Genomic DNA, 15,075 nt, shown 5'->3' with positions numbered 1-15,075 from the left:
CTTTACCTGTTGCTAAAGTAACCGCTTATTGCTGGTTAGCTAGTTAGCTCAGTCAGCCATGCAGCTAGCAGTCCTATTAGCTGACTCTGCCCGGACTGGGAGCTCGGAGCACAGGGGGAATGTTGGTGTTGTTTACACCGCTAGCACAGGAGCTTTGGACCGCTGGGAGGAGGAGATTTTCAGGCCCGATAGGGAATAGAGCACCGAGGTGATTTACAGCAGCTCCGACCAGGACTCTGACTATGGCAGGGTCAGCCCCGGGGTGCCAATTTCAAATTTATTTCAAATATTTGTTCAACATTGGCTTCCTTTTCGGGAAAGCAAATATGTCTGTGTGTTAACCATGGAGCTGGAGCCAGGAGGCTATTAGCCCAGCTTTGCATCAAGACTTCATAAAGGGGAAACAGCCAGCCTGGCTCTGTCCAAAGTTCAAAAATATATCTATGAACACCTCTGAAGCACTAATTATCACATATCTCATTTGTGCAATCCGCACACAAGCAGAAATGTAAAAATACTTGGGGTGATTTTAGGGGGAATTACATGCTATACCAACAGCCGTGTGCAGTGACATCCTGAAGTCTTGTTGGCACTGTGAGGTTGCCAGGTTTTTGTCCCTTCGTGCCTGAACAGAACTATGCTAAAACCTGTGCTCACTGACCGTATCTGGCCACCCGCTCTATAGCCTCTCTTATCACTGCATTCTCATTCCCCTCTAAACGCAGTTGACAATGTCTTTGAATGCAAGAGTAGCCATTGCTTGTGGTTACTGTTTTCAAAGCTGGCTTACAAATTATGGCATATTGTACCTCACCTTGTTTGTGTTTGATAAGACATTGGATTATTGACTATAAATTCTTCGTGACTTTAACCAGAAAGGTAGAGCTAGCTGTCAACTTTGCAGGAAATTCATTATGTTTTGTGTCTATGATGTATGTCAAGAGTGAGGAAATGGGTTTCTGCATTAGTCAGTAGTTAAAATGATTCTTGACCATGAGACCATTTTATAAGGTATGTGAGGCCTCAATACGTAAGACTATTGGACTCAAAGTAGGACAGAAGCTTGTTAATTTGTCATCCTGACAGGTTAGCTGTGGAATGGTCTGTGCTCTTTTTATGTAAAGTTTTCCAGAGAAAGGAACTCTTAGTGCTGGATATTACGTAGATATGAACGCACCTTTTCTTTTAGAGTGGGACCATATTGTGTTTTCACTCTTCACAAACTCCACAAATTTTTTCACATTTCCCCTCTGACTCTTGTCTAGACTTGACTTTTTTGTGCCTTCTGAAATAGAGCTGACATTCTCTTCTCAGGGTTTCAAATGAAGTTTTTTTTCTTTTGTCTTAAAAGCAGGTTCCAGTTCTTTTGAGTCCCAGAAGATGGAGAGACCGTCTTTAAATGTCCTGTCTCCCTCCAGTCCCGGGATGCTCCAAGATGCTCCGCAGTTAATGCCAGGGCAACTCTCAGTGAGTGTGTGCACTCTGAGTGTGTTGGGCTGTTGATGTGTTGAAATTAAGACGCAGCATCACTTTTATTTGTGTTTATTTGTTTCCCACCCAGGTGAAGCTGTGGTATGACAAAGTGGGTCATCAGCTAATAGTCAACGTGCTGCAGGCTGTAGAGCTTCCACTTCGGACTGACGGACGGCCGAGGAGCCCCTACGTTAAAATGTACTTCCTCCCTGACCGCAGGTATACCAGCCACCCCTTCACAGGGAGTCGTATTAATCAAAATAGATTTATGTGAACAAGAATGGACTACATTTGTACATTGCATTAAAATGCAGTCTAGGTGGTCTAAAAACTACACAGACGCAGTTTGGTGATCTTTGAAATCACCAACAGGTTTCTGAAGCCTGGATTTAATGCTCACTGCCAAATTTTTCATTTTCTCCCATTTTGATTGGAGCCATAAAATCCAAATTTGGGCAAATGGGAAGAAGCCAAGTTGGGGCAAGCATGCAGCAACCACAGCTGGCTGTTATAGATTGAGAGTCATCCTTAAGTCATATTATTGACTTAATAAACTGATACTTGCCAATAAAATACACCTTAAATTAACTTAACAAGAGAGTCCCCTACATGTTGTGTAAAACACTGACTGACAGTACAGGGTTTCCCCCTTGAAAAGGATACTTTATCTTCTGAGTTTAGTTAGAACCAGCATCTAGTGGCCATTTTAGGAACTGTAGGTTAAAGCACCTTCATGTAACCTCAACTAAATGTTACAGCTTGGACATAAGTGGAGTAAATTTAGATGAATGAGGCGCAAGCAGGCTTGTGATTTGTGTCTGGGAACATAGAACAATAAATGTGAGTCCACTGAAAAGGGAACTTGGTTGGCTGAGTATCTGTATTTTTTTAACACAGTGATAAGAGCAAACGAAGGACAAAAACAGTAAAGAAGACCTGCGAGCCCAAGTGGAACCAGACGTTCGTCTACACTCATGTCCATCGCAGGGATTTCCGCAACCACATGCTGGAGCTGACTATATGGGACCAACCCAGGTCACCAGAGGAGGATAGCAACTTTATGGGAGAGGTACCACACAGATACACACACACACACACACACACACACACACACACACACACACAAATAATGAAGGCTCCTCTGCTTTTCAGTTCCTAGCACTGTATTATTGTCCTTTCTTCTTGTTCTTGATACAGCATCTCGGTGGTGATTATGAGTCTGGATCTTGGTGGTTTAACTTTTCATGTGCATGGCTTGTTATTTTTTATTTATTTATTTTTATTTATAAGGGAAATATTAAACATAGATGTTATTGTTATTAAAATGTATTGTACCAGAGTTAGCTTAAAGCTAATTTTCATCTGCAGTCCCTTGGCGGACAATTAAAACATCCACACAGTGACAGAACAGCACTATACTGTAGTAAGCAAACTAGACAAACAGCACACATAATACAAAGTTACACACAGTAGTACATCACACACACACACACACACACACAAACACCATGTCAGCAACAAGTGTATATTAGACAACCATACCTAGATAACTCCCTAGATAATTTAATTATCATGTTATTGATCACACATCGTTTTCTCATGATCACAATGTGTTTGTCGCATAAACTTGCAGCTTTAACGTTGCAAAATGCAGCTTTAACCTATATGTCATTTCAAAAAATTTGTGTTACTTTGACGCAAAACGTGAAATGCATCACTTCTTCTGTGCCAGAACATTTTTGCACTAAATACCAGACAGCAGATGTTTAGAGCAGCATGTGTAAAAACTTTCCTGATATATTTTCATTAACAGCTTCTACTGTCTGTGTTATATCAATCAGCAGTCATAAACAGCAGCAAAACATTTAATTACTATGTGGATTATGACTTGAGCAGATCCTGATTGAGCTAGAGACGGCCTTACTAGACGACAAGCCTCACTGGTATCCACTCCAAACCCATGATGTCTCATCCATACCGCTGCCCCGACCCTCCCCGTACCTGCCCCGACGACACACAGACATACCTGGCAATAAGCTGCAGCGTAAGTCTGATTCTGTGAATGCTCTTAATTGTATATACAGTATTTATGCATAAGCTCTTTCATATCCTCTGTATGTGAGTGTGCCTGCATGCATCACTGTATAAGAGAGAAAGGATTATGTATGGGTTACTATCAATGAGCAACGTATAACATGTATGCCAATGTAAATGTTTTCACTACCCTTCCCTAATACTGCATTTGTGCCTGGATACATACACATCTATGTGTGTCTGTGGCTTTGTGTCTATGACTGATTTGGTTCTCAGCGTGTGACAGAGCCTGAATTTGATGAGGGTACAGCAGTGGTGGGGATGGTTTCCTAGTATTACATGCAGTGTTTCCCAACAAACTGTATTTTTATTTGTGGTGTTGTTTTGGGGATTGCTTGGCTGGAATAGGTGCATGCATTAGTCAACAGCAAAGTATGGGATCACTTTTCATTTTTGTATGGAATGAGTTCTGTGCCAAAATGTGTTCTGTAATTGTGGCCTAAATGTACTCCATACACAGCCCTTTTACTGGTAAGGAAAGGTTACACCAGCTGACAGAAACTAAAGCAAGGCAACATTTTGATTTGGAAAATTGTTTTAGTGTATTGAAATGAACCTAGAAACTGTTATTAATGATGTCTTTAAATGAAAACAGACCCTAAAGTCTTCGTATGACATCAAATCTTTCTTCTTTTTAAATGCCCTGTTATTGTAAATGTGTCTGACTGTACTATTATTTTAAAAATGCTAACATTCTCAGCAAATTCTATGAAATAGAATTGATAATCAAAATTGAATATGAAAACATAGATATCAACAGATATGACAGGCCACCGCATATAAATCATGTGTACGGGAAACGCTGTCATGTCATAGACTACATGTTGGCGGGGGTTGCATTGTTCTGCCTCAGATGAGCTCTGAAATGAGTCTTATCCAAGATATAGTTTGAATATGTTAATTTCCTAACCATTAGAAAACTAAAGGATAAATTACGTGTATGGTGAAACACTCCGCTTTTTGTTTGTGTGTGTAGTGTACAACTATGCACTGTAGATGTCTGTGTCTGAGTGTTTGTCTCTGTATGTTAGGGTTGGACTGGTATATGGATTTGTAGATATGGGCTATTATAAGAATCTGGTTGATTGATTGATTGATTTTATTGATTACATATTTCTTTGAGGATAAGCCCTTAGGGTAATCTAAGTTGTAAAATCTGAATTAATGATCTAACATTTTGATCACATGCCACGCAAGTATGGAAGAAAAAAAAAGTCTTATTATTATTGTTATTAATTTCCAGGGTTTAGCATCAGTGTAACATTTAACCGTGACAAGTAAAATGTGGTATGAATACCTGTGTATGAAAAACATAATCATCCTGGGTTTCAATCTGGAATTTTAATGCCTTGTAGTGAATGTCTGTTGGCTCTTTCAGACACGTTAAAATTCTAGTGGAAACACTAAATATTTAAAAACGTATGGAATTCTTTAATGGTTAAATTGGTCTAATTCAACAATATTGAGTATCAGCTCATAGTGTCACCTCCCATCAAAAAATATCAGCTATATCAGTCGAGCCTTACTATGTATCTGTGTTGCTTGTTAATCAGTACCGAAGTTAAAAAAGGGAGACAGAACGAATGGAAAAATACACCACGTTACTCTGACCAACTTTTTGTTTTAATTTCCATGCATGGAAGGAATAAATGAAAAACCTTGGTAGCACTTTCCAAAGCAAAACGAATGGCCCACTGTGAGCTTTGAGGTGCTGTTCTCTTGGAAATTAAACCAGTGACCTTGGGGCCACAACAAAGCTTGACACAGTCGCACAGATCCCTTCAAGGCTTATCAGTCTCTCTATTTATATTTTTATCTTCAGAGATAGTTCAGCTACACCACCAAAGAAAGAGAACGTTTTTTTTTTTTTTTTACTACATTTAAAAAATACAGGACACAGTAATGAAAAATAGCCAGCTGCAGTTCTATTATTAGGCTAATCTTTAAATAGTCTGTATCCTTGAAGACAGATTGTCCTGTTGTAGTTGCCATACAATATGTTCAGTGGTATCAGGCTCCAAGCTATGATGTTAGCATGTACACTATGTTAAGAGTAGTAAACATTGTGCTAATACTTTGACATACTAGGCTTACCTGTTAGCATGATCTCTAGGCAAACCAAACCCAGCGAGGGAATGACGGACTCTGCCACTGCCATTAAAACTACTATATGGAGAGATAATTACTGAATTTTAATACATTTATTGACTATTTCTACCATAAATAGGATCAAAACTTGGCTTTGATTTCGTGAACATCTCAGGGAATCTAACTTTAACTACTTTATAGTTTTCTACTTTCTGATGGATTCGGGTGTCTGAATAAAGATAACTCATATTCTGCAGTTTTGTTAAAGCTAATGTGTAATTGTAGAGGTTGTTATATATTTCACTTCACTGTAAATCAACTGTGGATCAGGGCTGTAAAGGCCCACTCTGAGCACTCATCCACATTTACTTATGAGTGTGTGTTTATGTGTATGCATGTGCACGGGCCGTTCCCACCCAGCAGCGGATGGGCGTGGAAGGGAGAGGCAGCGGGAGCCCACGTCTACCCTGGAGGTGCCGGAGCAGCAGAGGATGCCCACCCATCACATACGTTCCCGCTCGGTCTCCCCACGCCGTGAGGAGCAGGGACGAATCCGGTCACGGCCACCCAACGTTCCCACCCAGAGGTGAGGGTTAAAGGATGAGACAAGGTTTTATTTTAAAGGAGCAACATGCTATATTAGCAGTAGATATTAGCAGTTGCACTATTTCATTATTATGAGACATCAACCAGTTTGAGTAAAAACAGACTGGGGATATAAAGTGATACACCCAAATATTTTGAGTATGAAACACTCATCCCATGTAAGCCTTAAAAAAAGGCTGTAAAACATTTCTAAATTTACCCTTCATGGACAGTGGAGGCTGGTCAGCTTTGCAGTCGTTGCAGTGAATTCCAACAGTGACAAGTTTATGCACACATAATCCACTACTGCTCCTTGTATATTTAGTATGCTCCAAATGGTCATATTTTTGCCAAAATATGGCTTGATGCATTGCTTTGGACTACCACTGCAGCTCACTCCTCTGACACAGTTATATGTAAGGATTGAGATGGAAGGGCATATGCAATTTAAAATCATTAACTGGTGGGCGGCGTGGCCTGATGTCTGATGATGGATCCTAATAAAGGACCAATATCAGCCTGGTGAGAAGACATTGACACTGAAGAGGTAAGAGCAACATGGTAGAGGGAAAGAGGAGGAATGAGAGGGTTTGTTGGAAGCCAGCAAACAGAGTCCATCTACTAATGAAATGTCCGTCTGATGCAGAACACACAGTGCTGCCAGCTCTGCTTTTACTGGCCGAGCCAAATGAGCCCCGCCAAAAATCTGCTGCAATACCGCCTGACCACTAACCTGACATAAGTCTTCCTTCCTTCCTTCCTTCCTTCCTTCCTTCCTTCCTTCCTTCCTTCCTTCCTTCCAGGAGTCTGGATGATGAGCTTCCTCACGCTCGTCGTTCTCGTTCTCCGACCCGCCACTATGATGCTGCAAGAGGTCGCCACCAGGAGGAGGAGTACCTGGATGACAGGTTTGTGTTTGTGTGTGAGCACTGCTTGTAATATATATAATTAGACAAAATGTCATCAGCGTTGTTTCCAGTGTTTGTCAAAAAAAAAAGTCTGCTTTTTTGTGTTTGACATTGACCGCTTATTTGTGTGCGCAGTCGGTATGAGACAGAAGATTTATTGTGCAAAACTGTGTGACTGCTGAAGAGATATTCTGTTTTTACCTCCATAAGTGTGAATGTCTGTCATGAGATTTGCTGAAACTTTATTTTATCAAACAGGTTAAATTCTTTTGTTTACCATTATCATGTGTTTTATATTTCCTGATTCAGTTTTTCTGCCCTTTCTGTCACCGAATTTCCCTTTTACATGGCTCCACTCTCTTTGGGCCTCGAACCAAGTTTGGTGCAGTAGTTATCCGTTGATTGTTATATAGTATAAAGTGAGCAGTGTTTAGACAAAACGGGTTTGGTTGCAACAATCTGTGGCATTTCTGAGTGTCATGTGTGTATAGCAATCAGCGACAGCTTCTCTTTCCTATTCACCCTCTTCTCCCTCTGCTCTTCTGGTTTTTTGACTGTTGTTGATTTCCTCATGTGTCATCCATCCCCATGGTAACCACAGTGAGGTCATCATGATCCACCAGTCAATGCGAGGCAAAAGTGCTGAGTGCCTCCACACCAGGTAAACTGGCCAATCACAACATATTATTTACATTTTAGTTCTGGATCAGTTTTATGTGCGTAGTGTTTTTTTTTAATCAGATTGTCTCTCTCTGCAATTGTCTCTAAATAAACTTTAATCCATCAGTGAACATACTGTTTAAAAAGGGATGAAAGGGGAAGAATGAGAAAATATCCAATTGAAATCTAGGCTCTTTTACTTTGTTGTAAAAGTAAATTGTGTCATTTAAAATGTATACAGAAAGTAATAGTGACATAATGGTTTTTCAAATGTAACGCAAAAAATATAAGAAGTCAACACACTTAAGTACAAGTTAAATTGTGTACTAGCTTAAAATAGAAGGCTGGTGATAGTTTATAGGATTGTTATTATCAACAAATCCTATTAAAATATACCAACAATGTCTTGATTGTCCATCTCACAATACTTCGACTTCCCCACCCTCTCTGCGGCTCTCAACCCAAAGCCCATTTGTTTCTACTGAAAAGTAAATCTTTAAAAACTGGTCAGGAATATGTAGTTTTTAGCAAACATTACTGGAGTAAATAGAGCATTTTTGGGAACTCTTTTCAGCTGCGGAATAATACACATTTGGTGCTCTAGTGAGTATTTGGGGCAGCAGGACGGTATATGTGGGATGGAGTCAAAGTAAACTAGTGTGTGTGTTCATAGTAATGAACATGTCACCCAGTGCAGCAGTGTGGCTCATTTATGTGTTTTTAATAGTTTTTGGACAACAGTGGAGCTCTATGGCACAGAGGAATGAGATATAGGATCAATCAATAGGATCAATTCAATGTTTGTTTTTTTCATGGGATTTGTTGACAGTAAGAAAAATATAGACTATGATCACTGACTTGACTTGGCAATGAATTGTCATTTTCCCCATAATTTTGGGCAATGTGGACAAGCAAGAAAGTTGCAGGTGGGGAATAAGCAAGCAGAGGTGTTTGCTGTCATTTTGATATAATGTAAGTGTTATGGGGAAAATGAAATTTATATAAAAAGGTAGATCAGATTGAGGAATGGTAGCCAAAGAGCTGGTTGTTTAGTTGTACTGCTGCCTCAGATCCACAAGAGGACACTACAGGACCATGCTTGCACTCAGACTATGCTTTATTCTTAGCTCACTGCTATTCTACAACTAGGCCAACAGTATGGCTTGCTAGGGCTAGAGAAGAAGTATTCACTCCTGTCCCTCTTGAAGAAATCAAACCAGGGAATATGTACCAATTATGTCTTTGCCTTTTGATTAAAATGAGAGGTCTTGTCTCTGCACTCTGATCCCATATCCTGATACAGTTTGAGATGTCAGACTTTTACTGTCATTTGCCATTTGCGTATCACATGTACTGTAGTTACCTCCACATGGGTCTTAGATTGCTATTTCAGCACACAGCCAAAGAGGTAAGTTACAAGCTTGAGAATACATCTGTTGGTCTCACTAGAGGCTTCGCTTTATACAACCATACCTCTCTGATAGACACATTATAAGCTGGTAACATTTCCTATTTGTACTTTCTATACACACTGATGTGTTTGAGGGAGGAGGGTGTTTTTAAGCGGGTCAGTAGAGATGAGAGCCAGTTTTTGATGCTTGTATGCCTGTCATGCGGTGTTGTAGTTCTACTCGCTTACACTGCAGAAACCTACAAGCTTAGCCAGTGATTTTTGCAAGTTTGCAAATGCGCTGTTTGGAAACATGTCAGATGACAATATATCTGTTGTGAAGAAATAACTGACTGTCCTGAAACATGAAACTTACCTTTCTTTTTTAGTATAAGTCAATGTTTTCATGTAAAAATGGAATAAAGCAGCTGGTGAGCCAAACCTCTTTGAATAACATATCTTCAAATAAGCCTAATAACATACTACATAGTACACAAAATCACTGGATAAGTTGGCACCTTTTTGACCTATAGAACTTGTTGTGCAAAAGGTCCCACACACTTGTTTTTTTTTCTCCTCTTCCACCCATTCCTCCCATTTTCCTACTTCTGTCTGCTGCATGCATGCTAACATCAGGAGATCTACTAGGCACAATAACACACTGCCACCTAAGATGCCACTTTTGTTCAACGGTATCCACAAACACACAAACAGGTAAGTCCACAGTTAAGGGTTCAGTATGCTTCCAACGAACAAAGTGTTTATACTTGGAATTGTTGTTACCCATTCTGTATTCCTATTTCCAAATTTTCTTTAAACAATATCCTCAGTGTTACTTAACATTGGAACACGGGACTCTCCTAGATAATGTAACGATCCTATAGGTTTATGTTGCTATGGGGAAGAATCTAGTCAGAGCGATGAATCAGAGCTGTAGCAAATTCAGAACACTTCGTCATTGCATTTGGAAACAAACACTGTCCCATATTTGCTGAATTCATCCAAAACTCACCCAGAATCCAAAAGTGAATTCATTGAAGCTGCAGATTGTATTATAATCTTTTGCTTCATTTTTAAGCTTGGTGATTGGATGTTTCTTGCTGAAATGCACTTTGGGAGTCGAAATTGACTTCTACCCTGAAGTTTTTATGTACACAGGCTTGTATGTTTGACTTTTTAACAAAAAACCATATACGTAATAAACATATATTCCAATGTAGGTGTTCATCTTTTGTACTATTGATTCAACTGGGAGAGTTTCATGCCCATCCAAGCCATGGAAGTGCTCCAACTATGAGTCACCTAAAACTTTTATGTAGAATGTGACTTTTACTTCCGGAACCAGGCCCAAAATAGCTCCTCCCAAAAAGTTTTCCATCATAGCCTCCTGGTGGCTGTAATACACTGCCTCCCCAATCTCTCTCCAAGAATTTTGTGTTTTTTTGTGTGCCTTTGTAGTCTTGATGCAGTGAATCATGCAAATGGGGATAACGGTGTACACTTTCGAACACACTCTTCTCAAAGGAAGAATAAAGGATTTCAAAGAACACACAGAAAGTGACAAATATTTGTGCAAAGAATGCTTGAGAGAAGTTCAAACCCTGCCTGCCTTCACACCACCGCACACCTAGCCAATGGCTGTGTGAAGTGTGCGCGATGGTCACATTGTCTGTTTCAGAAAATAACAAAAATTGCTGGACGCAGCCTCCATTTCCAATGTCAGAAAAGGGTCTTTCAGACACTTTCACAGCACTTTGTTTGAAGCATACTGAGGCCTTTCGACATTTGCCAGTATGAGTTTTTCTCAACCTTTGGAGAAGCACATACTCATTCTATTGTAGTAAATCTTGATAATCTCCAACATTAGTTAGGATATCTTCCAAACTGTACATACTTAGAGTAGAAGAATACAGACAAGCTTACGATCTCCATAAGCCTGTGGACTTCCTTTTATGTGAGTATTTTCTACAGCAGTAGGAGCTTCACAGATTTGATTCCAATCTGAGCTTTCTTTCTTTTATTTTGTTTCATTTGCAAATGCATGCTGTTTTTTGAAATTTTCATCTTGTGACTACTTCCACGCTGCCTGCATGTCGAAAGATAAGCTCTGTTGTGGGATCGCACACGGTCATGGCAACACGCTTGTCCATCGCGTTGTAATGTTCACAGATGAGGTGACAGTTAGGTAAGACACACACATACATGCATACAGGTTATTATTAATGGTTAAACATTTAGTTGTGCCAGGTTGGGAGAATAGTGCAAAGCGCAATCCACCATACCCCATCTCCATGACAACCATGACAACTTACAGACACTCCCATCCTTACGCCTGCCAGTCAGTCATGGTTTAGTTCTCAAACTAGCATTATGATTTGGGGAATCTAACCGGACTTTCTTTTAAAACATTTTTTCTGTTTGTCCATTGTTTTTCTCTTTGTGTTTGTTTCTGTCCTCTCCTCCTGTCTCCTCCTCCATTGGATGGCATGTTTTGCTGTGGTGCCTCTAGTGATCTACAGCCTTCTCTGGACAGGGTTAGGAGCGCTAGTGCCAACTGTCTGACTCCAGACAATCATGCCCCCTCACCAGAGACTGAAAGGTACCAGCCGCTGTCCCCACCACCCCTCCTGTAGTGCTCCAGTAGTCTCTTATCCTCTACATTTCCTCGTCTTTTTAGTTCTTTCCCTTCCGAATGGTCCTACACTAGCTGAAGATTAAGCTTTCCCCCCTCCTCAGTCTTGCCCAGACCCCATCGCTGTACACCACTCTACTCTTCCAATCCCATGTTTTTCCACAATCCTTAAGTTGTCTGGTGCAGGTGCAACGGTTTTCTAAAACTAAAACTATAATTAGTTATACTTTATTTGTTTAATTTTAGAATTGCTTAATTCTAGAAAAAAATTGCCCAAATTTCATATCATTGAAGAATCATTATCTAGACACGTTCATCGACCCATCAAAGTATGAACGCTTGCAAGCGCGATTGGCTCCCTGACAACAGAATCGGTGCACCTCTTCTTGTAAACCTTATCATCTTAGTTTCACACAGTCCAGTCTTTAGTAGAATTTATCCTTTTTTATGGTAAATGGACTGTACTTGTATAGCACCTTTCTAGTCAAAGCGATTCACACACTACATATCACAGCCGTCCATTTACACCTCTGATGTCAGTCAGTCCAAAGAAACTACCTAATCATTCACACACCAAAGGCACAGCCCTCGGGAGCAATTTGGGGTTCAGTGTCTTGCCCAAGGACACTTCCACATGTGGGGGAAGTCGGGATCGACCCGCCAACCTTCCGATTGGTGGACGACCCGCTCTACCGAACTAACCCATAACCACCCATCATGCATCTCATCTGTTACCTTCACTCCTTAGTCATTCCAGCATAACCTTTTCTAGTGTCACCAAGGTCTGTTTATTAAGACTGAATCGTGAGACCAGCTGTCCTGTTTGATCCAAAAAGATTTCTGACGCCAGTGCTGCTTTCTTGGTCAACCATCACCGACAATGTAATCAAAATACCTTGAAGGATAGGTTTGAATTTATTCATGTCAATTTTATTACAATACTCACATGCCTTATGTATGTTGAAAGAGTTGTGGGTCGCTGTAAGCATTCATCCTGTCCATATCGGCCGTGAAGTGAAACTTTGTAGTGTGACTACACTGTAAAAGATGAGGGTGGGTATCTTCATCCTGGAAATCGCATGTAGGTTTATTGTTGGTGTTTTGTTCCGGCAACAAATCTGCATGCGACTGCCAGGACATTGTTGATTGTTTCTGGCCCAAGAAAACACAAAAAGGGAATTGTGTAATGAATAGATTGTAACTTACAAAGATTCCTAGATACACAGATATTTTTCTCAGAGCTTAAACAGACCACCAAAACAGAGCTAAAAGGAGAGGGAATATTAGACTTTCATTCATTCAGTGGCCAGAAACACAACTCCAAATTAAAGCTAATGTTGCTACATGTCGGCTGGATGTGTAAACAGGCAAATGTTTGCTAGTAAGTTCACCATATCAACTTTATAAAGTGATTGCATTTCAGTGTTGTGTTTACAGCTTGTTTCGCTGCCCCCAAGTGGCTAAAAAATACTTGTGGCCATGGCAGGCACAAACATACTTATGCACAAAAATAGGCAAAAGAAGCATGGCTCTCTGATTTTGTAATGGCTTGCTGATTTGGTCATATGGGTGATATATTTTGTATGTGTACACATAGAAAATCTTTGTCCCATTCCCTGCCCCGGAGACGTCCGGCAAGTCCCAGGATTCTTATCCAACATGCTTCCCCTGAAGATGACAGGTACCCTTTTGTGGACCTCCAACCGCTTCGTCTTAGAGCTTGACTTATGCCTTAAAATCTGATGCCATTATGACCCAAATCCAAAGTTTATTAAAAAGAGAAAGGCATTTTAACAAGGCAAATCACCATGCAATATGTCACCAATTCCCAAGTTTTTTTCAGTAATGTAAGGAACACATTCTCTCAAACCTGACTGAAATCCTGTAGGTTCAGTTTGGTCTTATTGGGCTCAGGCAGATGTCAAGCTCTACCTCATATTTGCAGCTAACACTAATCTCTTTGCTGAGTTCTGATATTTCTGTGATTAGCTAGTTGTGAATTTGCAACCTAAACTATTCCTACTCTTTCTATTCTGATAAAAGTGTAGTGCGTGACTTTATCTTGTATCATATAAAACAAGTATAATTTTACTTATTTTAGCCAAATTTAGTACAGCAGGAAAGTGGCTGATTTTCACATTTTAAAATGCTTTTAAAGAAGTTGTTCAACATTTTGGGAAATATGCTTATTCACTTAAACTTAAACTCTCAAATTTGTTCATTAAATATGAAGTTACAGCCAGGAGACAGTTAGCTTAGCTTAGCGTACAGACTCAAAACGGGGAAACAGTTAGCCTGGCTCTGTGCAAAGGTACGGATTAACAAACAAGACATAACGTGTAAATCAGTGAGCTTTAGCGGTACTGGTAGGTGGATTTTGTTACCTGGAACATAGCCAGGCTAGCTGTTTCCCCATATTTCAAGTCTTTATGCTAGGCTATGCTTTGTATCCTGGCTTTAGCTTAATATTTAGCGTACAGATATGAGTGTGGTCTCAATCTTCTCATCTAACTCTTGACAAAAAAGCAGATATTATTTTCCAAAATGTCAAACTACTACTTTAAACTTGCTTATAACTGAAATTGTTATTTTCTTGAAACCAATAATAGTTGCAGTTGCAACTGCAGGTTTTCACTTTATTTGAACAAATACAAGATAAAATGGCAAGCTATTCTTGTCACTTTTTGCAATTTAGCTTCCTATTGCTAACCTGAAACTCCTGGTTTGTGGTCAATGAGCTGGACGCAGTGAGAGTGAACATGATATACAATGTAAAACTTGTCAAAATAAAAGTCAGAATGTCCCATAAGCATAGACAAGTTCTACTTTGTTTCATACTTTGTCACTCACATTGTGTAATGGGTTGCTTGTATGGTTTTTCAGCTTGTGGATGGTGTTTTTCTGGTTTGTAATTTGTTGCCAAGAGTTGTAGCGATAGTTTTCGTCCCTGGTTGTGGTTGTTGCCGTATTTTTGTCCTGTTGCTTTTCTATCCTTCCTTCACGGTTTTTAGTGCCCAGTTTGTGCTCTTCTGAACTTATGACAGATTGTACTGGTTATGGTGTGAAATCCTGCCTTGTTGAGTTTGCTTCCTGCAGTCTTTCCGAGTGTACTTTTTGTTCTGGGAATTGCATCTGCAGCTTCTGTGTGCTCACCTTCTCCTCTCAGTCTTTAAGAAGTCTCTCTTTTTCAAGATTTAGTGCTCAGCAATGACTTAGAATTCATGATGGCCATAATTCATATCAGA

At 40.0% G+C, this 15,075-nt stretch overlaps 1 protein-coding gene across 27 annotated transcripts in view; it reads left to right on the top strand.

Moving 5' to 3' along the window:
• The window catches only part of LOC122884791 (regulating synaptic membrane exocytosis protein 1-like), a 108,485-nt gene that overhangs the window by 75,757 nt on the left and 17,653 nt on the right, over window positions 1–15,075 (top strand). For 10 of the 27 annotated variants that reach the window (XM_044215154.1, XM_044215148.1, XM_044215158.1 and 7 more), the window contains 10 exons: window positions 1,352–1,467; window positions 1,562–1,692; window positions 2,371–2,542; window positions 3,370–3,517; window positions 6,076–6,241; window positions 7,044–7,148; window positions 7,750–7,809; window positions 9,835–9,912; window positions 11,708–11,797; window positions 13,428–13,511. In XM_044215154.1, coding sequence (XP_044071089.1) covers window positions 1,352–1,467; window positions 1,562–1,692; window positions 2,371–2,542; window positions 3,370–3,517; window positions 6,076–6,241; window positions 7,044–7,148; window positions 7,750–7,809; window positions 9,835–9,912; window positions 11,708–11,797; window positions 13,428–13,511 — 1,150 coding nt within the window. The remainder of the gene's footprint in view (window positions 1–1,351; window positions 1,468–1,561; window positions 1,693–2,370; window positions 2,543–3,369; window positions 3,518–6,075; window positions 6,242–7,043; window positions 7,149–7,749; window positions 7,810–9,834; window positions 9,913–11,707; window positions 11,798–13,427; window positions 13,512–15,075) is intronic. The other 17 variants (XM_044215166.1, XM_044215164.1, XM_044215159.1 and 14 more) reach the window with 11 other exon arrangements.

This window comes from Siniperca chuatsi, linkage group LG11 (assembly GCF_020085105.1).
Source record: "Siniperca chuatsi isolate FFG_IHB_CAS linkage group LG11, ASM2008510v1, whole genome shotgun sequence".
NCBI classification, from domain to species: domain Eukaryota; kingdom Metazoa; phylum Chordata; class Actinopteri; order Centrarchiformes; family Sinipercidae; genus Siniperca; species Siniperca chuatsi.
Note: the sequence above shows the minus strand (reverse complement) of the source record. Positions and strands in the feature narration are given on the sequence as shown.